This window comes from Biomphalaria glabrata, chromosome 1 (genome assembly GCF_947242115.1).
Source record: "Biomphalaria glabrata chromosome 1, xgBioGlab47.1, whole genome shotgun sequence".
NCBI classification, from domain to species: Eukaryota; Metazoa; Mollusca; class Gastropoda; family Planorbidae; genus Biomphalaria; species Biomphalaria glabrata.
In genome coordinates, this window is record NC_074711.1 from 19,344,699 (window position 1) to 19,370,970 (window position 26,272).

General features: G+C 36.7%; 1 protein-coding gene across 7 annotated transcripts in view; it reads left to right on the forward strand.

Moving 5' to 3' along the window:
• LOC106073274 (golgin subfamily B member 1-like) overlaps positions 1–26,272 on the forward strand; it is a 96,794-nt gene that overhangs the window by 14,525 nt on the left and 55,997 nt on the right. For 6 of the 7 annotated variants that reach the window (XM_056026731.1, XM_056026740.1, XM_056026770.1 and 3 more), the window contains exons 6-12: positions 21,583–21,795; positions 22,262–22,330; positions 22,888–23,034; positions 23,885–24,055; positions 24,341–24,412; positions 24,671–24,790; positions 25,938–26,063. In XM_056026731.1, coding sequence (XP_055882706.1) covers positions 21,583–21,795; positions 22,262–22,330; positions 22,888–23,034; positions 23,885–24,055; positions 24,341–24,412; positions 24,671–24,790; positions 25,938–26,063 — 918 coding nt within the window. Of the gene's footprint in view, positions 1–9,290; positions 9,467–21,582; positions 21,796–22,261; positions 22,331–22,887; positions 23,035–23,884; positions 24,056–24,340; positions 24,413–24,670; positions 24,791–25,937; positions 26,064–26,272 lie in introns of those variants that run through there. The other variant, XM_056026755.1, reaches the window with a different exon arrangement.

Consider the following 26,272-nt stretch of genomic DNA (forward strand, 5'->3'; position numbering starts at 1 on the left):
TTACAGTGAGTTCTAATTGTTCTGTGCCGATCTAATCCCAAAATTACGGGCCCGTGACTTGGCTAGGACTGGGAGGGAATGTACTCATAATCCCTTGACTGAACCCCATCCTCCCCACGGTGGCCCCAAAATAAAGTCGAGTTCTGAGCTCTTTAAAGAGAGATTTGTTGGTCGGAGGTTTGTTCCTCGGCTTTTGCCATGGTATTGGTTTACTATTTCAAACACTCTGTTTACGTCTTTGAACTAACACACACACTCACACATTACACACACACTCACACACTACGCTCGTACACACACATACTGACAAACGCACACACACTCCTAAGAAAAGGTACACACAAATACATTTCAAATATTTAGGTGATGGAATACGTGAGAAACCATTGTATTATTTCTGAATCAAATATCAAGACTATCGGATAGTGCCACTAAGGATGAAAGTTGGTCAATGGACATGGCGGGCCATATATACAATCACATGTATTTCAATGTCTACTTTATTGAGATAATGTATAGTATATCTCTTGAACGTGTTTGAACGCTTCTGTACTATGAACGCAATGGTAAGCGATTCTTCTTTTATGTTTTAGTTTAAAATGAGTATTTGTTTCCTTACAAGCTTTTGTTTAACAAGTTTTAGCTTTTGCATTTCTAGCTTGTGCATCTCTAACATTCGCGTATCTAGTTTGAGCTGCTAAAACATATATATATATATATATATATATATATGTCACAACACATGGCTTAATGTGTTAATGTGCTTTTTACAATGCTTATATTAACTCACTCTGTCTATCTGTCTGTCTGTCTGGTAAAAAGTTTGTACACGTTATTTCTCCCATACTCATTTTGGATCAAGTTGAGACTTTGCACAATTATTAATTGGCGTAGGCAAGACATGAATTAATTTAAAAAAAACAACAACAGTTGGTCAATTAATTATTGAAAATTTAATTATTTTGTTTCATATAGAATAAAGAAAATAACTTCTACATTATTGAGTGCTGTAGTGCGGAGTTCCACTTAGATAAGCTTTGATTTTACAAAAGGATTTGTTATACTTGGCTTGTTCAAAAATGTTTTCGAAATACTTTGATCAGTTTTAGCATTGTAACTGGTTACGTGACAATATTGGAGACATTTTAAGGACCAATCATCTTTGTGCTGAAAGTGTATTATCCATCAACATTAGTTAACTTGGATTGGACCACAGCCACCTGTCTAATCTAATGCAATGTCACGAAATAAAATTCACTTTTTTTTAAAAAGCTTTTTTTTTTTAAATTTCATCTTAAATTTAATATTCTGACAACAGTGAATATTTGAGATATCCTCCAACTGTTTGCTCAGGCAAATTATGTTTCCAGACACCTGCTTCGAGTAGTACTCATTAGATCTGTATAAACAGAGGTTTGGGACGCAGTTTGTAAGCCCGGGTCTCGGATCTTTTATCCAGTATTGTGTAGCCGCTGTGGATAGGGCTCAAGGAGCGAATCTCTTCTGCTCTGTTTGTCTTAAGTATTAAGATTTTTTAATATTATTCCTGCTTCTGTTTCTCTGCCATCCCTCCCCTCACCCCCAAATCAGTTTGGCTTCTCAGGCAAACGGGTCAAACTGTTCAAGCATGCCAACAGATTAACACGAATAGGAATGTACTGTAGAGTTGTTAAAAAAAATAATTATGATTAATGTAAAGACTTCGGTGTGAAGATGAAAAGTTATATGGAGGCACGTTATATATGTTTACAATTGTGATATATATATATATATATATATATATATATATATATATATATATATATATATATATATATATATATATATATATATATATATATATATATCACATATCATATATTTGCTGATTATATCAGCAGAAAAGGGCAGCAAATATTACGATTACTAAGAAAACTGTCCTCGTTTAATGTTAGCGAAAAGGCCTTGGCTATGTTTTATCACGCTCACATCTGCAATATTTTAAGTTTCAATATCACTACCTGGTATGGCAATCTGAGCATTAAAAATAAAAATAAACTTTATAGAATCCTAAATGCTGCTGGTAAAATCATTGGCAAAAAACAAACCCCATGTTGGCAGTTGTTTGATACAAACATCTATAAAAAAGCTAACAAGATCCTCGAAATAAAGAATCACCCTTTGTGTCAGGATTTTGTGATTTTACCATCATAAAAGAGATACAAGACACCGATAGCAAAAACAAACAGACACAAACACTCTTTTGTTCCCCTGGCAATCAAATCATTAAATAGGAACAATCTGATAAAAACTTTGTCACATGTAAATTATGAGTGAGTCTGGTGTGAATGTACACTTTGGTTTCTTATAGTTATAATGTTTTTTTGTTTGGTGTAATGCACAAATTGTAAGACAAATTTCCATATGGCCAATAAAGATTATTATTATTATTATTATTATTATATATAGAAATAGATATAGATATATATGGGTTATACATTGATCTAAAAAAAAGGGGAAGTCCTGTAAATATTATTGTAAATAATATAATAATGGCAAAGTCTTCGATTCCGGAGGTTAAGGGTGAGTGCAGTGTTTCACATGACCCAGTTGCGACCTGCATATTTTTCCACATTTGATGCAGACAAAGCCGTTGTTCGCCGGGTTCTGTTAAAGTTTTCCTTACGTCTACTGAGTCTGTCTTCTACAAGGGTATTTCTCAAATTTGTGTCCAGAGGCCTTCTTGAGAGCTCCCTAATTGTTACTTTCAGAGGTTATCTGCTGCCAGCTACTTTCCTCATAGCATCTTTCAATAGCAATGACAGACACTATAGCTCCATACGTATATACCCTTTGAATATTTTCCCCCTTATTTACAACATTCTCAATTAAGCAACACTTTATCCAGTAACTGTTCAAGGTGTCATTAACTTACCAAGCTATAGTTCAAATATTATTTTATATTTGTATATACCACAATCTGTGCGGCTAAACGTGAGTATATTATATAAAAGTCTAAGATTTTACCTAAATATAGTTTTAAAAAAATATAATAATCTGGAGTATATTTTATACACCTTAGAAGTGTCAATATTATGTTAACTAATAAACCCCCTAAATTAAAAAAAAAAAGGACTGTATTAGTAGTGTATGTAGGCATAGGATTATTGTGTTTATTAAAGACAACTTTCAAAGCAATAAATATTTACATGGTCACTACATTCGAGACCAAAAGAAAGACCACTGCCGAGGACTGACTGACGAAGACGGCGAAAATAGAAACTTAATCAATCACTGGCGGACAACGGCTGCTCTGCGTTGGCTTTGGCGAAAGATGTAGGTCGCAGCTAGGACTTGATGGCCACGTAAAATGCTGCATTCATCATTAATCTTTGGACTCGAAGACAAGCCTAATTATTAGAATACAAATTTTCTCCTTCCCAGAAAAACAAGTGAACCATTGAGACACAATGTTCTCTCCAGCCTCAGAATACACATAATCTGATGCTGATTGGTAGGGAGTAAGTCTGTTAAATGGGGAAACACTGGCAGCTGTTACTTACTATTTTTTTTATTACATAATGGCAGCACTAGGGAGTTGGGGGCGGGACAGCGTGGATTTTGTGACCGTTGACCTCTGGGTGGCAAAGTGTGGGCTGGCGAAACACATATTTTTTTAAATACAAAGCTTATATCAACTCACTCAACCCACTTTCAATTCTCGGATCAAAGTTAAACTTCACTCAGTTATTCATTATGTCTAACGAAACATGAAATTAACAAAAAAAATTAATTAATTAATTAGTGGTAATTTTTTTTATCTAAAAAGGAAAACTATATATTACAGTATTGAGATCTACGACTGTAAATGTGCAGTTCTTTTCCTTAAATACGCTCTTTCTTGTTTTTAAGGATCTAGATGGTCTAGTCTTTTAGTAGTCGCAGGGTCCATGGTTCCTGCCCTGGTCAGAACCAGTGGCGGACTGGGTATCAAAATCGGCCCGGGCATTACCATATAAAACGGCCCACAAATGGCATGTCATATATTTTCGGTGTGTGTGTGTGGGGGGGGAGTTAACCCCCTCCGCAATATATATATATATATATATATATATATATATATATATATATATATATATATTAGTGCGTGTATATGTAATTAATCTTCATTACATTCTTATCTTTCATTCTTTTAAACGTTTTTTCTACTCTAGAATACTCTCTTCCTATAATTAGTGAAAGGTAGTACCACCACCAAGGGACAGCTACAGCTAGGAAGTCTAGGGGAGCGCCGTAAGCTCCCCCAGTGGTTCGCCCAGGATCCAAGCATTATTTCCGTTGTTTTAAGCTTTAAAAATGCATATTCTGAGGTATCCACAGTGCAATTAGCCTGCTACTCTTCCGCAAAAAAAATCAAAAACTAAATCTTCTATTCACTGGAGTCCAGCGACTGGTAGAAAATAGTAAAATGCTTTAGTTTTTTAATTGGTGGGGGAAGGAAAACAACAAAACCCCTTTTGGCTACCCTTATGAAATTTGGTGACTGTAGTTTGATTAAGTTGGCTGCACTGGGGCAGTAAGTAAAGTTTCCCTTTCAGACAATGAGATCTGAGGACAGTGATGGTTTGAATTCCTCCCCTCTCGGCTACGCCCATGTGTTTTATCATAGGTGTAAGCCTAATTCTATTCAAAATATATAAAGTTTGATAACGCATCGAAAACTGGATGTAGGCCTATGCTTTCGTAAGCTTACATAATGTATTCTATTTATAGATCTACATGTATGTAGTCTGAAAACTATAAACACTACAATAGCAGCCTTAATGAGTTTCAAACTTTTTGGTATTACTTATAGATTAAAGACGTTTCTTCAAAAAAATAAAAAATTAGGTCCTACGCATTTCACTGAATGTCAAATGGCAAGACAAAATACCAGATACTGAAGTCCTTCAAAGAGCGGGTTTGCAAAGCATCCACACACCCTGATGCAGTCCCAGCAGCGATCGGCAGGACACGTATGCAGAATGGAAGACCACCGCATCCCTAAACGACTCTTGTATGGCCAACTAAGCGAAGGAAAGCGCTCTTAAGGTGGTCAAAGAAAACGCTTCAGGGACACCCTCAAAGCTTCTTTGAAGGCGTTCAGCATAGACCCATCCACCTGGGAGACAGAGGCACATGACAGAGCAACATGACGTCGCGCTGTGAAAACCGGCGCACAGGAGTTCTGAGGAAAAGAGAACCAGGCTGGCAGAAGAAAAACGCCAGAGAAGAAAAGTAAGGCACATGACACTAGCTCCAGCCGGAATAACCTGCCTAGTGTGCGGCCGAACTTTCCGGGCTCACATAGGTCTCACCAGCCACATAAGGAGGCACAAAACCCAAGTGCAAGGCCCTCAGCCCTCTGGATGACAAAGTGGTCATAATCGAACAACGATGGACGAACTATATATATATTCCTTTAAAAGATAAGAGAAATCAGAACGGTTAGAGAGGTACTTCTAAATGTGAAAAGCTCTTGCTTCATCCTAGTACATTCTCAAAAACGAGATTTGTATATGAATATATTATTTAAAATATAAATAATTCTAAATCTTCTTTCATTAAATATCGCATGTGACAGCGCTATATAAATTATTGTAATAATTTTAATCATCAATGACTTCATACTAAGCATAAGTTTGCCGTTAATCACAACGGTATAAAATTGATTTAGATCTAGATTTATGTTTTCATTAAATAATTATTTTTTTTTTTGTAAGCCGTAAGTGTAGTATTTTTAGATCTATATTATTACAAATAAACAACAAGAAATTTACTTTTTCTTTTCAAATCGCAGAAAGTAGAACTTTATACCCATATTGAGCTATGAATAAGTTGGGTGGTTTGCAATTTCGCGGCTGTGTGTATGTGTTTTGTTAAAGAGCTAATTGTCTCCCCTTTTGCCGCATTATATCAATGTTTTCTAACTTATCCTCTCCCATCCCTCTTTTTCGTCAACTTTCAATGGAACCATCAAAAGACGGTTGAGGGAAGGAGCAAAACAAAAATAGGAGTGCCATCAAAGGCCCATGCCGACCAGCAAAATGATCAGGCCAAACACAGTCTCGAAGACATCAAAGTAGTGTTGAAGGGCATGCCGCTCGTGCAAAGCAGAAAGTACGGTCTAAGGTTTTGCAAATGATAATACGTACAGTGTATAGTGTAATTCTTACAATTATATTCTTGATGAATTTCAAACAAAATTAATTGTAATAATAATTTAAAAAAAACAACAAGAAAATATGTTCTGCATTGATTTTTATTTCTTTGGTCGCTACCAGACCGGCCCATTTGGTACCGGTCCACCGGGCATTTGCCCGTTTGCCGATATAGCCAGTCCGCCTCTGGTCAGAACTGTCCCTTATTCCGCTATATTTTATTTTCTCATGATAAATTTGGTCTTTAATGCTGCCTTTAATTACTTCGTTCAATTGACTCCCAGTGGAGAATAAGGCCGCTACAACACCTCGTCTGTTCTGTGTGATATGTATTTGCATCTTTGGTTGCTTCAGCAGTTAGCTTCACATTTACATTTACTTAACACTTTCCCGCGTCAGAAGAACCTGAAACAGTTTCCTTTGTGTTGCATACACCTTTCTTCAACAAGCGAACAATTTTATTTTGCTTTGCCACAACGTACTACAACGTCAGTCGAAGTTACAAATAGTAACAATCTACATATAATCAACATACTGCAGTTGTAATAAAGCAAAGATCTCCTTTCAGACCTTTCTATCTACAAGGCAGGTGATGTTAAGATAATCTGTTTCTTTGGCTAACGGTTAAGGAGCAGGGTGTCATGTGGCCAGGGACTTAAGTCAAGTACCCATTAAGATTACCGGTGGACTCAGGGGCGCCCTAAAAATTTCGAACTTCTTCACCGAGATTCGAACCCGAGAGACAAGCGTTTAACCACTCAGCCATCGTGCCCTCGTGACGCATCTAACTGCACTCCAAGCCATTGATAATAGTAATAAATAATAATAATAATAAACAACGGTGCCGCAACTATCAGATCACACAATTCACAGTGAAATGATATAATCTAAGCAGCTAACTGCACTCTAATCCATCAACACAGCAACACAAAATAGGAGAACAATCATCACAATAAAGATGCATATTAAAATAACAACATAAAATTCTATAGTAGGATTTTAACGTTTGAAAAAAAAGGCAGAATTATCTTTATGAATATACAGACTTTATAGATCTAGAACTTATTATTTCAGCTAATTTTTCAAAATTGGGCCTGGAATACATTTTTTTACTAATCTTTTTATGTATAATTCAAAATGTTCACACACCAGCAGATAGTGAAAGGAATAAACTATTTCATGAATCCAAAATGGGTATATTCTGCCTTCATAGCTCGTTCTGTTGCGACAGCCTAGTTCTATTGGGAAGTTGTTATTACTACTTCTAATCTTTAAAATAAGTAAAGCATCCGTCAATGGTAGTTTGTTTGAAAAGGGTGTGGCCAATCTTCCAGTGGGTCTCAAATGTTTGGGTTGCCAACTTTGTAAACGTTCTCACGATGTTGCCAGATTTTCTCTGTTCCATTATAAGAGTAATCGAACGTTTGAAGTGGTCTATAGCGTTGCCTGGGTGCACTTCTGTTGCTGTTCTGTTCAACAATATGGTCTTTTTCGTCGTTAAGACTTCGACATTCGTTGCTGCTACAATAGGAAAACGTCTTTGTAATATATGTAGGCCTACAACAAAACAAAAACAGGTTTGGGGGGGGGGGGGCGCTTATCACTTTGAAAATGGGGCCATACATTTATTATCTGAGAAAGAGATCCCGTTAACACTCCAAACATATGAAGAGTAATACATTAAAGTATTCACTGTTATCATGCTGAAAATGTTCTTAAAGTTAATAGTACAACTCAATGGGATACTGATGAACAGAATTATAAGGTGAATGAAATTTTGATGGAGCTGTTTACACGAAGGCTGACTAAAGGTAATCGACCAACAGAAGGACGCGCGTATTTTGAGGGAGCTCTTTATTTTTTTCTACCGATGGAAAAAAATAAATAATCAAAGATGGCTGACACCCACTGAATTGAAAATGATATAGAAATAGACAACCTCCTTTCTCCACCCTACCGCTGTTCTCTGTGTTTCTTGACTTGGCATTTCAGAGATGGCAAAATGCCCAGCCAAGAAACAGTTGCAACTAACTTGACTAGCCTACTGGCTAAAAATAGCCCTACTGTGTTCTTCTACATTTCGTTGTATTTGTTTCGTTGACTAAAGTAAAAAGTCGAGCTTAATTGATTAATATTTTTGAGTTACCTAGTTAATAGGCCTACGTTGGTTTTAACAACTGCATCAGTTGCTTATAGAGTATTTGTAGGCCTGTACTTCAAAATCAACGCATACGACTCTACGTGACAATTAAAGTATTCGAAAATTATTCCATTTAATGTAAATGTGGCGTTTGCGGATACATTTCGAAACAGCTACAATTATATTATAATGTTATCACTCCATTAGTTTTACTTGAAGCTAAGGAAAGTAAAGACCGTTGTGCAGACGATAACAAAAGGCACGTAGGCCATTATTACACTTGGCTATAGCAAATAGTGAAATTGAAATTGCCTAAAGTTCCCTGAAGTTCCATATATCAAAGTTTCTATCTGTATTCATTTTATTACAATGTTTAGTTTAAAGTAGAACAAATAGGCAAATAAGTGAAACACTATCTACTACCCAATTGTTGTGTCTTTAACTTAGCATCAGTTGTCATTTTAAAGACGCTCCTATTTCACTTTTTATTTCCCATTTATCGTCATTGCTCCTGTCTATAGCATTCTTGGTGCGCTTGGGTCCAATCACTTTTGTGGACAATGCTGGGGTGGGGGGACCTGGAGGTATCTAGGAAAAGATTTCACGAGACGCCCAGCAAGCTAAAATACAAGTCAACATTTAGCTCAATCGTTTATTCTACATTATGATTCGAACTCTATCCCCCCACGGCCGTGCGGTTTCAGTCTCAGACAACGACGTGCTTTCATAAACTCTATCAATGTAGCCTACTTCTAAACAAATACTGAACTCTGTAATCATAAGCAGTAGCGTTCTGTTTATTAACATCGTTCTACAAATGAGTTTACAAAATAATAATAAGTCAAACACGGCTCCATCCGCTGTGTATGTCGATGACGTCACGTTTTGGAAGTGCGTCCCCCACCCCCACCCCGTCTGCTGCTGGCGGCATCTCGAGCAGAAGGTAAAAAAATGAGTACTTGCCGCCACGGACGGCAGATTGTGCATCTGAGCGCCAGTATGCAAACATCGGAGCTGGCCTCAGAGGGTGTCCAGCCTTTCCTAGTGTGACTTTCATGTCCACCAAAGCATGGACCCGTGTCATTCTGTTTCGCCCAGGTCCCCAGCATGTACTTCAGCTGTGACCGTTGCGCATTTAATTCGTAACGTGAGTACTACTAAATAGTCATTATTTGTGATCGCGTTTCACAAGATAGGAAAAAAAAGGATGAACTATTTCTAGATGTAGATCTAAATGGCTGTGGCCACTCTCCTTCACTAAGTGCAAGAAATAACACTATTACTACGTCTATGTTTTTTGATTACATTCAAGTCACATTTTTTTAAATTACTTTTTTCTCTGTTCTTGTGATTTTCATTGTTATTTATTTAACGAGAACAAATAAAAAAAAGTAATTTTCTGTTCTCTTAATGTTTTTCATTTTAAAAAAGCACCATGAAATGTGTTAATATTAATATTTTTACCTTTTGTGATTTATGAATAAAATATTTAGTCAGTCAAATAATAATTGTGTGCATGAATGAAATCTGTGTAGATATTTTTCTTCTGTGACTTGTAAAGTAGAACATCTTCGTACACAATACAACCATCTTAGTATTAATAGTATTCAGAAGTATATGACGACTATGTTTGAAATATTGAATTTATTTATTAGAATTTTTCTTGGCGTGGAACTGGGCGAGTTGAAAGAGTTAATTGTACAAGATAAGTTCTTATCAATACTTTTAGCATCTCGTCTCTTCAGTTAATTGCACGGCAGTAGTAAGATGAGGAGTGACGGGATGTGTTAGTGACTGACTGACTAAATGACTGTGTGACTGACTGACTAAATGACTGTGTGAGTGACTGAATAAATGACTGTGTGACTGACTGACTGACTAAATGACTGTGTGACTGACTGAATAAATGACTGTGTGACTGACTGACTGACTAAATGACTGTGTGACTGACTGACTAAATGACTGTGTGACTGACTGACTAAATGACTGTGTGACTGACTGACTGACTAAATACTGTGTGACTGACTGACTGACTAAATGACTGTGTGAGTGATTGACTAAATGACTGTGTGAGTGACTGAATAAATGACTGTGTGACTGACTGACTGACTAAATGACTGTGAGTGATTGACTAAATGACTGTGTGGCTGACTGACTGACTAACTAAATGACTGTGTGAGTGATTGACTAAATGACTGTGTGAGTGACTGAATAAATGACTGTGTGACTGACTGACTGACTAAATGACTGTGTGACTGACTGAATAAATGACTGTGTGACTGACTGACTGACTAAATGACTGTGTGACTGACTGACTAAATGACTGTGTGACTGACTGACTAAATGACTGTGTGACTGACTGACTGAATAAATGACTGTGTGACTGACTGACTGACTAAATGACTGTGTGACTGACTGACTAAATGACTGTGTGAGTGACTTACTAAATGACTGTGTGACTGACTGACTGACTGACTAAATACTGTGTGACTGACTGACTGACTAAATGACTGTGTGAGTGATTGACTAAATGACTGTGTGACTGACTGACTGACTAAATGACTGTGTGAGTGATTGACTAAATGACTGTGTGACTGACTGACTAACTAAATGACTGTGTGAGTGATTGACTAAATGACTGTGTGAGTGACTGACTGACTAAATGACTGACTGACTGACTAAATGACTATGTGACTGACTAAATGAATGTGTGACTGATTGACTGACTAAATGACTGTGTGACTGACTGACTGACTAAATGACTGTGTGAGTGATTGACTAAATGACTGTGTGACTGACTAAATGACTGTGTGATTGAATGACTGACTAAATGACTGTGTGACTGACTGACTGACTAAATGACTGTGTGACTAACTGACTGACTGACTAAATTACTGTGTGAGTGACTGACTAAATGACTGTGTGACTGACTGACTGACTAAATGACTGTGTGAGTGACTGACTAAATGACTGTGTGACTGACTGAGTAAATGACTGTGTGACTGACTGACTATATGACTGTGTGACTGAATGACTGACTAAATGACTGTGTGACTGACTGACTGACTAAATGGCTGTGTGAGTGACTGAGTCAAAAGTGAATTGATTCTCTTTCTTCACTATCTACGTTTTTGTTCTTTGTTTAACTTATCGACTGATCAGTTAAAAGGAGGCAAACTTCCCACTGCGTCACATCTTGACTGAACATTAGCACGTGCTGGCATTCTCCAGTTGGGGGGAACTACTACCTTGACTTCACTGGCGGATCCAGGGGGGGGGGGCGGTAGGGGCGATCGCCCCCCCCCCCCCCCCACTCGGCCGACCCCCCCCCCCCCCCCGGACGAACTTTAGTATAGGATTCACACAATTTGTATACGAATTTATTACTTATGTTAAAAATATATACTAATTATTTATATTTCAACCTATTTTTAGATTATTTCGCCCCCCCCCTCTCTAGTATGTTGGCCGATTTGGTGGGGTCGGGAGGGGGCGATGGTATCAATCCCGCGCCCCCCCCCCCCTTAACTTTCGAGTGGGGGGGGCGGTCCAATTTATTGGTAGAAATCACAGCCTGCTAACAAAATCAATTAAATATTTATATCCTTGTAACTTGTTATTGATATTTTAACCGATCTTTATATTATGTTGTTTCCTGTTTGCCGATTGGTGGGGGGAGGGGACGGATACCTCTTCTGCCCTTCCCACCTAAACCCTTTGAGAGGGGGGGCGGTCCGTTTTTATTGAGAAATCATAGTTTGTGAACAAAATTAGTAGAATTAATATAAAAATTTTATATTATGTCGCTCCCTTTCTGGTATTTTGGCCGATTCGGTGGGGTGAGGGGGGGGGGGGGCGATTGCATGTACTGCCCTCCCCACTCTAGCCCTCTGAGTGCTGGGGGGGGGGCGGTCCTATTTTTGTGGTGAATCATAGTTTGTGAATAAAATTAGTTGAATATCTATATAATATAAACTACGTATTGATATGTGACCCATTGTAAATATGTCGTACCACACTCTAATCTCAAATTGTATCATTAGTAAATTTAAATGAAAAAGGGTTGTACCAGGTGGGAGGGGCGATACATGCAATCGCATTTCCCCCATCGGACAAATCAATACTTTTTCTTTTTGTATTATAGTTAAGAAATTACAAAATTAAACAAATCTGTCACTAATATAATTTATATATACTATAAATTAAATTCTTATATCGAGTCGCCCCATACCTATTCTTTAATGCCAAATGCAATCTTTAGCAGAAATTAGTAAAGGAGCGAGGATTAATCGTTTTCACTCTACCGCCATTCCCATTTCCAGACTGAGTTTTTGTAATTTCACATGAAGTTATCATAAGTATTTTAAGAAAGACTTTGCATTGGAAAAGTTAGAATTCAAACGAAATTTTTCAGTATAAGAGTCAGGATTGAGATGAGTTCTAAACTCAAATAACGTTTTCATAGTCGCCTTTTCCCAACCTTTACTCAATCTGATATTTTTGTAGCTAAATAAATTTGGGACTAAAACTCACAATTTATGCTAGAGTGTTCTTGAATACTATTTATCGAATAAGTTCTTTTTCGGCGGCGATCCTCAAAGCAAAAATCTAAATACGTGGGGTATCCTATCTTTTCAAGGAACAAATCGGTTTTATTTGCAATGTATTATGGGTCTATAAATTCAAATTAGAATATTTTTCAAGTACAACATTATTCGAAAGGTCGTATTTTAATAGTATGAATAATGAGCTTCAGGTCAGGAGAATGCGTTTCTGCAACGAAGAATGCAAGAAAACGCTTTTGGCGTCGGGGCTTCGCCCCGAACTTCATTTATGGGTGATGAGTTGAAGATGTCAGGAGAATGCCTTTCTGCAGAGAAGAATGCAAGAAAACGCTTTTGGCGTCGGGGCTTCGCCCCAAACTTCATTTATGGGTGATGAGTTGTACATGTCAGGAGAATGCGTTTCTGCAGAGAAGAATGCAAGAAAACGCTTTTGGCGTCGGGGCTTCGCCCCGAACTTCATTTATGGGTAATGAGTTGTAGATGTCAGGAGAATGCGTTTCTGCAATGAAGAATGCAAGAAAACGCTTTTGGCGTCGGGGCTTCGCCCTGAACTCCATTGATGAATAATGAGCTGTACTTGTCAGGAGAATGCGTTTCTGCAGTGAAAAAAGCAAGAAAACGCTTATAGCGTCGGGGCTTCGCCCCGAACTTCACCAGAGAACTTTATAGCGCTGCCCCAGTTGTTTTGTTTTTCGCCGAAGGTTGAGAAATGCTGCTTTTTTATTCTCATATTTATATATATATGTGTGTGTGTGTGTGTGTGTGCGCGCTGTATGCACGTTTATGCGTAGGGTTAGGGTTTACTGGGCGTTAGGGTTAGGGTTTTGAAAAAAATCGCCCCCCTCACTCCAAAGTTCTGGATCCGCTAGTGAGTCAAGTCTCTACTACCTGGACTTTCTCTCTTCCTTACAGTACACACCCAGACATGTAATTACACACACACACACACTTTGATGCACACACTCAGGCTAAGACATGCACATGCATTTACACACAAACTGACAACCGAACTAAAACATGCATGTACACACATATACACATTCAGATATACTAACAGAAAATCTCTTAACATACACGTCTTTTGACTAATAGTTTTATCAAACAATACAACTAAAACACTATCGAGACAGACATGGAGACACGCATTAGGACATGTAATAAGATAATCCCTCTATCAATTTTGTATTAGTATTAGTTATGTGTTTATGTGTATACATTTAATCTGCCATCGTCCTCAGCAGTGGAATGAATCATTTTGGTACATTCCAATAGAAAAAAATGAATACGTAGTTAATGCCCTTGACATTTGTAAACAAATTTGTAAACATGGAGAAATGGCGAAAAAAAATGGTGAACATTTGGGAAGACAAATACGAGAAAATGTTTCGTTTTAAATGATAGTAGCTTCATTAACAATGGACGATGAGACGCAAAGATTCTAATTTGAATTGGACGATGAAAGTTCACGCTTTAACCTGTTGATCAAATTTTCAAATACTTCTATTTTATGTTAATCGAGAAACTTTTTCGGAGTCGCTGTTTGTGGGAGAAGGCCAATACGAAGTGGTTTCACTCCTTCCAAAAGTCGATATATTTTAAAGTCTTATTCTGACAGATTGCGCATTGATCTGTAGACGAGGAAAACAAAAAAGTCGTTTTGAAATATGTTCATTCAGTGCAGATCCCTTGATGTTAGTAGTAAATGAGTAGCTCTGGCCAGTTATGGTGTCAGTCTCTGTGGGTTGCTGTCTACTGGTGTTGGTCAAAGTGGGTGTTTGTGTTACACTACTGAGATAAAGTGTTTAGGTAACAAAACGATGGAAATTGGATGTACTTATCTAAAGTTGACCTGGGAGCAGTGGATGACTTTTGTAATCAAAATACATTTTCAGGAAGATGAATCCTATATTTGTATGCACTCAAAACTTGCATCATTTCGTGGGAGTTCAAGAAGCGACTACTAAAACTAATTTCATTAGCTTATTCTGATCGTTGATTAGAGTGTTACAATGGTGTGTATTGGATTGGTGACTTTCAAAATGCGGTTCACAGACTGCAGTATACTATATTTATCTAAATTAAAATTTAAATCATCTTCATTTCTATTTTATTTTGCTTAAAACCCGTATGTATTACTCGTAATATTTTAAAGTCACAAAATTTCTATTTAAAAAATTATAAAAATATTACAAATATTAATTCTCACAATGAAATGTTCTCTCTTTGAGAGACTATAGTAACAGTATACTCACTGTATGTACCAATTCTTTGTAATACTGTAATAGTGTAATGAGACATACAGTCCAGAGCTGTATGGCATTTTAAAATATTTCATAACATTTAAAGAGTGTATTAAAAGAAACAGCTTATAAAGTTTATCCAGAGAATTTGGAAATTGTTATTTAGAGGTTTCAAGTGTCCTATATTTTATATCCACAAATACTGTAAGCAGATGAAATTAGATACCGACGGGTCTCCTCATCGCGGAAATTTGGGGCGGTCTTGGAACGTATCCCCCGCGAAAGTCAAGGGAACACTGTATACATATTGTGATAACATATAGTATTTATTATTTATACATATTGTGAGAACATAGTATTTATACATATTGTGAGAACACATAGTATTTATACATATTTTGTTTACACAACAAAGTCAATATTTTTACAAAGCTGGTAAAAAGTGTGAACACGTTATTTCTCCCACACTCATTCTCGGATAAAATTGAAACTTTTCACAATTATTTGTTGTACCCATAGACATAAATAAATATAGACTGGAAAAAGGAAATAACTTCATGTAACTTGAAAACATGTATATCTATTGTATTCGGATTTCCTTAGAGATTAAACAAAACTTCTAGACATAAATAAAGTACACAGAAATGCAAGTCACAAATTTTCGTTTCATAAAACTCTATTATCGGCCAGTCTATATTTATTTATGTCTATGGTTGTACCTAACAAAACATGAATCAATTTAAACAATCTACCAATTAGTCAATTAATTATTGGTAATTAAAAATTGTGTTTGATATCGAAAAATGGAAATACAATATTCTTTATTGAGAGATATTGTTGAAAATGTGGACTTCTTACCTGACATAATTGTATGTGTAACTTAGAATACTTATCCATCTCTATATCAGGTACTGAGAACTCTCGTCCAGCGTATTAAAAAAAAAACGTGTCAAGTTTTGATTCTACTTCCTGTCCTCTGGTCACTTTGTTGACATCCTCAAAACTTTTCTGAAATGTTTTGTGTTGAAACTTTGATTCTATGTCCCTTAAAACCAACATTAGAAAAATAACAAAATAAAAATAAGTGAATGAATCGGAACTTTCTATTTCAATACTGATAAGATTATCACAATAAAAAAAAAACTGTTTGATTTAACAGGATTGAAGACAATAGGCTCAGTACAAAGGGTAAAAAACATATCAAGTTAAGCCTATATGGCTATATGGCATTCATTAAAAGTTAATGACATTCAACAGATAAAAACGAAACTATATTTGTGTTCTATTTCTACCCAAAGAATATTTGGTTTGATCTTCTTCTAGCTGTGGATTGTCACTACAATTTCCCTTTTCAGTGTAAAGATCAGTGTCCTTACGTGAATCCAGTTTGTAGCTCACAGTTCTAATGTTTAAAGCAGTTCTTTACATTGTCAAAAAGCTATCCATAAAAACATTAATCTTTCCCAAAAATGCATTGTTGTGCATCGTAACAATCTAATCAGTGCATACTTTGCTCCCCCTCTCTCTCCCTCTCCCCGAGTCTCTGGTCCAGCCCAACGCACTTAGGCACGTGTTAGTCTACACTACTGCACGTGATCCACAATAATTACTCCCCCATTGTTCCCACTGCTTCATAGAGACTAAATAAATATATAAGCCTCCCGATCTTCGTTTTCCTGTTGCGTTTTTTTCCCCCAAACTCTTTCCTCTGTTGAGTGAGTTGCATTCCAGAGCGATTGAGTCACTGGCCTATAAATATACAAGATAAACGAGCACACTAGACTGTGAAGAAAGCTTGTGCTAGTCTCAAAACTCTGGGAACTGTCTGACATTTTCTCACTTTGACTTCTATTAGACCTCTTTTAGTGAGATGGCTTCTATTAGACCTCTTTTAGTGAGATGGTTTCTATTAGACCTCTTATAGTGAGATGGCTTCTATTAGACCTCTTTTAGTGAGATGGCTTCTACTAAAACGGAATCATTTGTTAATGAATATGTTGATCTGGCTGAAGAAACCTGTCATTAAGAATTATAAAGAATATAAAAAAGATTCATATTTTTAAAATAAAATTGCTTTAAAAACAAATATTTTTAAATTGTAATTCTATTCTTTTAATCTGATTTTAGCTCGTAACCCTTTTCAGAATGTAGACTTTTGTAGAGAAATGGAATAAGGTGAATGAAGATCGAACAAGTCAAATACAAAACAAGCAAAATATTACAACAAGAAAGACAGTTTTAAAAAATAATTTTAAAAAGACAGTGGTATTACGTGGAAGTTATAGAGCGATTATTTTGGTTGTAATAACTAATGAATGTTAGATTTAAAAAAAAATGGAAAAAGGTTCACCCCGCCCATATCACCCTCCCCTAGAAAAGAATCCTGGTTAAACGATTTTATTAATGTATTAGACTTCATAATATTCTGGCTTTAGATCGAGACTTAAAACACTGAACATTGATTTATTAAACTCTTTAAATGGCATGTCTATAGCATTTTACGACTCTAGAGTCTATATTTATCCTTTGCGACTTCTCTTGTGAATAAAGAAGCCAATCCTTCATACACAGCTGCGGTCACAGGTTGGGAAAATCGTTACAGCCATTTTCGAGAACTGTGCCCACCCAGAAGGTACCGCCCACTCCGAATGTGTGACTTCAATAGAAATATTGTAAAAGTATTTTGTTTAATTCCTTCTTTATGAAGCAGACGACTGTTTCGTGAAAACGAATATTTGACTCTCAATAACTAATGAAGGATAGACTAAAAAACAAAAGAACATTTTTTACCAGGCCCAATTCTCCCTTCCCGCGAAAACAAATCGTGGTATTAGCGTGTGTATAATAATATTCAGACTATATACAATCCTAATGACAGGACTATAGATCTATTCTTAGAAAACGGTGCGATCAATGTTCCTGAACGTCTGTTATTAAACACTTTAATAAATGGGGTCTAATTGCGGAAATACCAAAAGTCGTTTCAAGATCAAGATTTTCTAGTCCTTTAACAAATTTAAATTATTATTTTTTTATACTCTGAAAAATATTATAACGGCCAAACAAGAATTTTCCCAGTGAGGCCAAATAGGTAGTAAGTCTTTACCCGAAGATCTACATCAACAGTGAAATTTCTAGGAAAATCGTTAGAGCAGTTTTCGAGATATGTGTCCAGGTTTTAGCCTATTATGTTTTTTTTTTTTTTTGAGACGATGAAGAGTTAGCAGGTTGAAAAGAGGAATTGTGATAAAGAAAAACAAGTAACATGCTAAAACTTTTTGTAGACAAGGCCTGCTTTATACAGCTGACCAACCTTTTTAAGAGCGATTATTTTGCTCTTAATAACTAGTGCAATGAAAATGGAATATTTTTACCCCATCTCAACTCCCCCCTCCCCAGAAAAAATCCTGGTTAAGCGAATGTATAAATCTACTCAGAGTATATAAAATTCGAACAATAGGACTATAGATCCAGACGGTGCGGAAAATGTTTCTAAACTTCTATTTATTACAAAGCTTATACCAACTCACTGTCTGTCTGGTAAAAAGTTTGTACACGTTATTTCTCCTACACCCTATCTCGGATCAAGTTGAAACTTTGCACAATTATTTATTGGTATAAACAACACATGAATCAATTTTAAAACAAGGTTACAAAGACAGTTTGTGTGGAAACACAAACTCAAAATCGGCCCCCGAAGTGGTCCACCTAGAGTCTTCACCAGGATTCGAACACGGGACTTCCGGTTCCAAGTGCTTTACCCCTCAGCCACAGCATCTCCATATATTCATTTAGCGTACATTTATATTTTTTAAAATAATAATTATTAACCTTATCCATACATTCAAAATTAATAACATGTTACATGTAATAAAGAGCAACTAAAAAATATTTATTCTTCCAACAAAATTAGATAATTGGCAACACGAAAAAAAACAAATAATTCTTGACCTACTTTAAGCTACTATTGTGTAATATAACGAATTAAAAAATCAACCAATTAGTTAGTTAATTATTTTGTTGAATACCGAACAAAAGAAATAACTTCTACTTTATTGAGATATATAGTTGTAAGTGCGTAGTTCTTTCCATTTGATAAGCTTTGTTTTTTAAAAAGGATTTTGTATATTCTGCTTGTTTATGTCACTCTTCAATGAAGCCATGTGGGAATACCCGCTGACGTATTATGTTCAAGATAAAGATTGTCTACACCCACAGACCAAAGTTAATTATAAGATTATTATACTTCAAAAAATTATAACGGTCAAACCAGGGTTTCTCACGAGTGGCCAATTAGCTTATAATTCTTTTACTAATGATATACATAAACTGTAAAATGTATAGGAAAATCGTTAGTTTCCTCTTCCCATTAAGAATTTGCGAGCTGAATTAAATTGTAATTAGTGGCGTACTGTCTGAATGAAAATCGTAGAAAATCGTACATTCTGAATACCAATATTGTGGTTTTGATTTTTCATGTTTATCACTAGTCAAATAAACTTTTGTCAAGTCTTGCACTCTATCACAACATCTCTTTCCATGTAATTACCCCATGCTCCAACCTTCAAGTCTATCCTCACCATGCTCCAACCTTCAATTCTATCCTCACCATGCTCCAACCTTCAAGTCTATCCTCACCATGCTCCAACCTTCAAGTCTATCCTCACCATGCTCCAACCTTCAATTCTATCCTCACCATGCTCCAACCTTCAATTCTATCCTCACCATGCTCCAACCTTCAAGTCTATCCTCACCATGCTCCAACCTTCAAGTCTATCCTCACCATGCTCCAACCTTCAATTCTATCCTCACCATGCTCCAACCTTCAATTCTATCCTCACCATGCTCCAACCTTCAATTCTATCCTCACCATGCTCCAACCTTCAAGTCTATCCTCACCATGCTCCAACCTTCAAGTCTATCCTCACCATGCTCCAACCTTCAATTCTATCCTCACCATGCTCCAACCTTCAATTCTATCCTCACCATGCTCCAACCTTCAAGTCTATCCTCACCATGCTCCAACCTTCAATTCTATCCTCACCATGCTCCAACCTTCAATTCTATCCTCACCATGCTCCAACCTTCAATTCTATCCTCACCATGCTCCAACCTTCAAGTCTATCCTCACCATGCTCCAACCTTCAAGTCTATCCTCACCATGCTCCAACCTTCAATTCTATCCTCACCATGCTCCAACCTTCAAGTCTATCCTCACCATGCTCCAACCTTCAATTCTATCCTCACCATGCTCCAACCTTCAATTCTATCCTCACCATGCTCCAACCTTCAAGTCTATCCTCACCATGCTCCAACCTTCAAGTCTATCCTCACCATGCTCCAACCTTCAATTCTATCCTCACCATGCTCCAACCTTCAATTCTATCCTCACCATGCTCCAACCTTCAAGTCTATCCTCACCATGCTCCAACCTTCAATTCTATCCTCACCATGCTCCAACCTTCAATTCTATCCTCACCATGCTCCAACCTTCAATTCTATCCTCACCATGCTCCAACCTTCAAGTCTATCCTCACCATGCTCCAACCTTCAAGTCTATCCTCACCATGCTCCAACCTTCAATTCTATCCTCACCATGCTCCAACCTTCAATTCTATCCTCACCATGCTCCAACCTTCAATTCTATCCTCACCATGCTCCAACCTTCAATTCTATCCTCACCATGCTCCAACCTTCAATTCTATCCTCACCATGCTCCAACCTTCCATTCTATCCTCACCATGCTCCAACCTTCCATTCTATTCTCACCATGCTCCAACCTTCCATTCTATCCTCACCATGCTCCAACCTTCAAGTCTATCCTCACGATGCCCAACCATCAAATGTTCATCATTAAACTAACTTCCAACTCTATCCAATTTTCAGCTCTGTTGCAAAGTGGGTCTCAAACTCTTAGGTCTACTCTTCACTACGGTTTTTTTCCAATCTCTAACGTTCCTATTAATTGGTCCAAAATTTAGCTCTCTAAAAGGGAAATCATTTGATACCAACACCCAACTTTTATTGCTCCGTTTAAATTGACCAACTTTTCCCACACGTAGGCGTATGTTATATGTTAAATTTATAACACATTTAAATTAAAGATTAAATTCTTTTGAAACAAAATAAATAACCTGTACTAGGGATATCTAAATGATTCCCATATTCATATTGTATCATAAATTACAGATGTTTCTTCCATTTTTCTAAATTTAAATATAAGTTATTATTATATTCTTACCAGTTCTTAAAACGTAGTCAAATCAACATGTCGCCCATTAAGGTATCTATAAATGTATTTTCTTTCCTTATCTTCATGTCTCCAAGCTTTAATCATCATTTGCTTTAAATAATTTACATTCAATTCATATGTTTACATCATTCAATAACATGAGTCCTCTAATATTTCTATAAAAAAAAAGTGTCTATTTCTAAGTCAATGTCTCGTGTCTCTCTAGATAGAACAACTGAAGAACAAAGACAAACTCATTTCGCAGCTGGAGAAGGACCTCGGCCAGCAGTGGGTAGCTGCCCAACTCGCCGCGCTGGAGCGTGAATCTAGTGAGGGGGCCCGGTCACCGACCATGAGCGCCCCCTCACATACGCTTGGCGTACTCCCCGAGGACAGCGTTGATCCCACTACTTATTTCAGGACCCCTACCTCCGCCTCCGTAAGTATCAATATTTATGTAGTTATGACATGTTTTTCTTTTTAATTGTTCCCGTCACGAAGGTAGAGAGTTCAGAAGACTTGTCTTATATCTGAAGTGAACAGCGCACTGGTTTACAGTTCGGTCTGTTTTCCATACAGTTCGTTTTCTAAATTATTTTTAAAATACCTGCTTTGATACGATTATTTATACATAATAATGATATAATCTTGTTCCGCATAATGTCTGCACAGACACAAGCACACACATGTAAACATGTATACACACATATACATTTTGGCCTTCTTAATATAAAAGTAATTTTATTTAATGGAGTAGGTCATTTTCGTTTCAAGAGAATCATTTAGATGATGTTGAGATGTAAAAGTCATTACTTTCTTTCTTAATCTTGATGGCCAGCGTTATGGAAATGTAACAAATAATTAGTCTATATCTTAAAGCTCTAACCATCATTCATTTCTTCCAGAAACCTGGAGGTGTTGAGGATGGCAGGTCCACTGGTGTAAACGAGTACACCATAGGCAAGCAAGACTTGGTAGGTAGCCGTTTTTTTTTTTATTTCTACTTTGACATAGATTAACCAGCGCATTAGAAGGCCAGATGTCTTCAAAGTGATCGGCCCCCAGCCTCGTTCCAACTAGTGTTTTGTTTTGATTTACACGTTTCGGATGTGCCCCTTCAGAATAGAAGATTATTTCATCCTAGCCCAAACAGCCGGGATTGGCGATGGACAGGGTTACGAACCCGGGACCGTTGATACGATAGCCCAGAGCGCATACCACACTGCTTTGAGATCTTCCATAAAGGTGCGAGGCCATGTTGTACAAGGGCGTCCCTAGTTATGCTTTCAGCCTGTGTTATTGTTGTCTTTGGGGAACGTTTAATTAGAAATAGAATTTGAAAACAAAAATGCCTTGCACTCTAAAGATTCGTTTATACCATGGGACAAGATTTTTGGGGTGCTGAAAACTGGTGCATACAGATGCGCAGTATAAAAGATTACTATATTTTTTTTTTATTTACATATCTTTGTGGGCTGAGTTAAAAGGCTCTCTCTCTATTAACACTTTACTCAATTATACATTGTTACAGCCCAAAAAGCTGAAAGATTTAAAGGCAAGAAACAAGGAACTTGTAGACAAATGCAGGGCTTATCTACATAGGACCAAAGAACTGACCGCCCAAAACAGGGCTTATAAAGACAGCAGTGATAAAATGTTGCATGAAAACAAAAAGATGGTTTGTATCGAAGTTTGATGCATTCTTTGCTCTATGTTTTTGTCCAGCCTTCCACCCTTTGTTCTCATAAATTGGTGCTACCTGAATTGGATGGTGCTGAATTGACCTATATCTAGGCTTACCAGATGTCTTCTTTTTTAGGTCAAATCCTCCTTCCGGCAGACATTAACTTCAAATATGAAAATGTCAGGCTTTTACTACAATAGAAATCCAATAATAGTATTAAATCTTCCATATCTTCCTGGTTTGAACACACAAATGATGTAGGCTTATGGCCTTGCCTCTAGCGTACAGTACCTTAAGGAATTGTACAATTTATTGACTAGTACTGCAACTGGAAATCATTTTTGACAACCCTCTTCATGATCGTACATTTTCAAAGCTGGTCATATCAAACTTTATGCTACAGGCTCCATGCGATCTGTGAGATTTTCTTTTGAAAAAAAAGTTTTTTTGTTGATCAGTCGCGACTTTGTGGACAGGAACGTACTTTTCAACCTCAAGAAAATGTGTCTAAATGATACTTAATATTGTAGTTTTACAGCTTTTGAAATGTCGTTTTACCGATGTTTCATTTATCAAACTGTAAGCCTGTTGTTGTTTTTTTAAGTTTAATTTCTCCTGCTTTGCCTCTTACTGAGGCTTTGTCCTTCTTTATAGTTCTACTTTGGTTTCCCAGGTATCTGGTAAGCCTACATGTATCTTAATCTGTTCTGAACTTCAACTTTAGAGCATTTTATATCAAAGTAATCAGAACAATTATTGTTACAAACATGTTTTTGTTGTTTAGTCCATTATTTTGTTGACATTTTCTGCCTGGCGTAACTTAATTTTCTAAATGTACCCTCAGCAAGAACTAATAGAACATTCCAAACTGAGAGTACTTCAACTGACCAGACAAATGAGCGAACAGGTCTTGGAAAAGAATTCCGGCCCTGCTCAGTCTGTCATGGTGGAAGAACTCAAGAAAGAGATGATGGAAGATAAGAAAACAATACAAGCACTCAGACAAGCTTGTTCCGTAAGTGTCTTTTACCTGCTAGTTTCTACCAAAGTGTGTTCCCTAAGTTCTTTGTTTGTTGTTTTTTACTTTTGTTATGCACAATATGATGGACTACAAAATTCTATTAAGCCACTAAGTACTTGATTTGCCATTACTTATCTGACTCCAATAGTACCCCGTTCTAGGCATTGCTGCAAAAGTCAATATAAGAAAGAGTCATTCATTATTTATTATTGGATATAGAAATATGTTGAATGTATTTCAAACATTACTAAGAGAGAACGTTTTGTTGTTTCTGCTTAGGAAAAAGATCGTCGAATCGAGTTAATTCAACATCGTAAAAGACGGCGGCGTGTTGTCGCCCCTGCCAATATGGTAGGTTCTATTTGATTGTATGATTACTATAGTATAGGAGGAAGTCTATTTTACTTTGGCGTATCAGTCACAAATCATGGATACTTAAAGTCAAGGGAGTGAAATTGTGACATGCCAACATGGGATGTGAAAATCTCCTAGAATCTGATTACTAGAGCAAGAGACGTCCATTGTCTTCCTTGGCTAAGTATAATGTTTTAAAGATATGGAAACTTAATTCAATAAATGTAAATCCAAGTAATAAATGTTTTCTTACAGAATCTTGGAATAAGAGAAACAATATTTGGTTACGATGAAGACAAATCGATCGATTCAGATGCGTCAATCTCATCGATCTCACACAGTACAGTATCTGAAGAGGATTCTTGGGACCATGTTGTAAGTAAACACGGCTTAAGTCCAACAACTCTGCTATTGCTTTAGTTTTTTTTTTTGGTTCTAAAATTAGAAGGGAGCTCTTGTTTGTGTGAGAGAGACAGAGAGCGAGAAACTGGTTAATGTCCGGAGTTAGAAAGTTAGGCTAGTCCTTGGGGACATGGAGAACCAACTGACCGACTCCTTTCACCTGCTCAGAACGTATTCAGAGGGTCAGTAAGCTAGGACAAAGTCAAGCAATTATTCCTTCTTTCCGTGTGCCTTTAGGGCCACAGCGCCTTGTCTGAGTCAACCAATGAGTTGGAGGAGTTTAAAGAGTTACCGTGAACAACTTAAATAAGACTTGGACCAGCGCATGGCGTTTGTTTTCTTTGTTAATAAGCGTGTGTTAAAGTATGCGAATAGTAAAATTCAAGATATATACTTTACTTTGAATGATATACTTTACTTTGAATGATATACTTTACTTTGAATGATATACTTTACTTTGAATGATATACTTTACTTTGAATGATATACTTTACTTTGAATGATATACTTTAATTTTAATTATATACTTTAATTTTAATGATATACCTTAATTTTAATGTCTAGCTTTCATTAGTATTTCAATTGTCCATCCTGTAAAAGGAATAATCTGATTGATATGCTGTAGGACTAATTTTAAAAATCAGTTTCTTCCTTCCTATGTTTTTAAACAATGGATTCCTCTAAACGAAAATATTAATCTCTATTTTTTTCTCAATTCGTTGGTGACTTATTGTGTCAAGTCTTAGACAGGTCAAGTCCGATGTCATACTAATCACTCATTTTTGTTCAGTCAACAACATCTCGTACAATTAGTCATTAACTATTGTCCAACTGATAGTAACTGACAGGCTAGAGAGAGAGAGAGGGGGGAGGGAGGTAGAAGGGTCAATACAATTACGTCTTAGAAACTCTCTGACATCACTAGTGGACAGGTCGCATCCTGCTTGCGTTAGACAAAGAACTGCTATACATTTGTAAAGATGTGTTCAACAATGCAAACATTTGTGTAAAATGACTCAGGTTTAGGCCTAAATGGAAAGAGTTTAATTCTGGTGAAAGTGTTGCAGGAGAAATTAGTATCGGTCAAGCCATACCAGTCAAAATGATGTTCTCATTTCAGATCTCCATGGAGGAAACCGAAAGAGGTTACCAGAGGCTCATGATGGAGCAACTTCAAGTGCAGCGGTCACACGCGCTCCTGCAGAAACAAGTGGGAAATAATCAAGATCCACAAAGGGAGATAATGGTGAGTCTGTTACATATGTTTAGATTTAATATCAGAAATTATATTCATATTTTTTAAAGAAAAAAGGGAAGAGGGGTTAAGTAAGTCATTAAACAAATTTTCTTTTTAGATTGCAAATTTAAACTGACAATTTTTTTAACACAATGAATCTTTGTTTTCTCAATACACCTTGTGACTCATTAAAAAACGCTGAAATATACACCCGACCA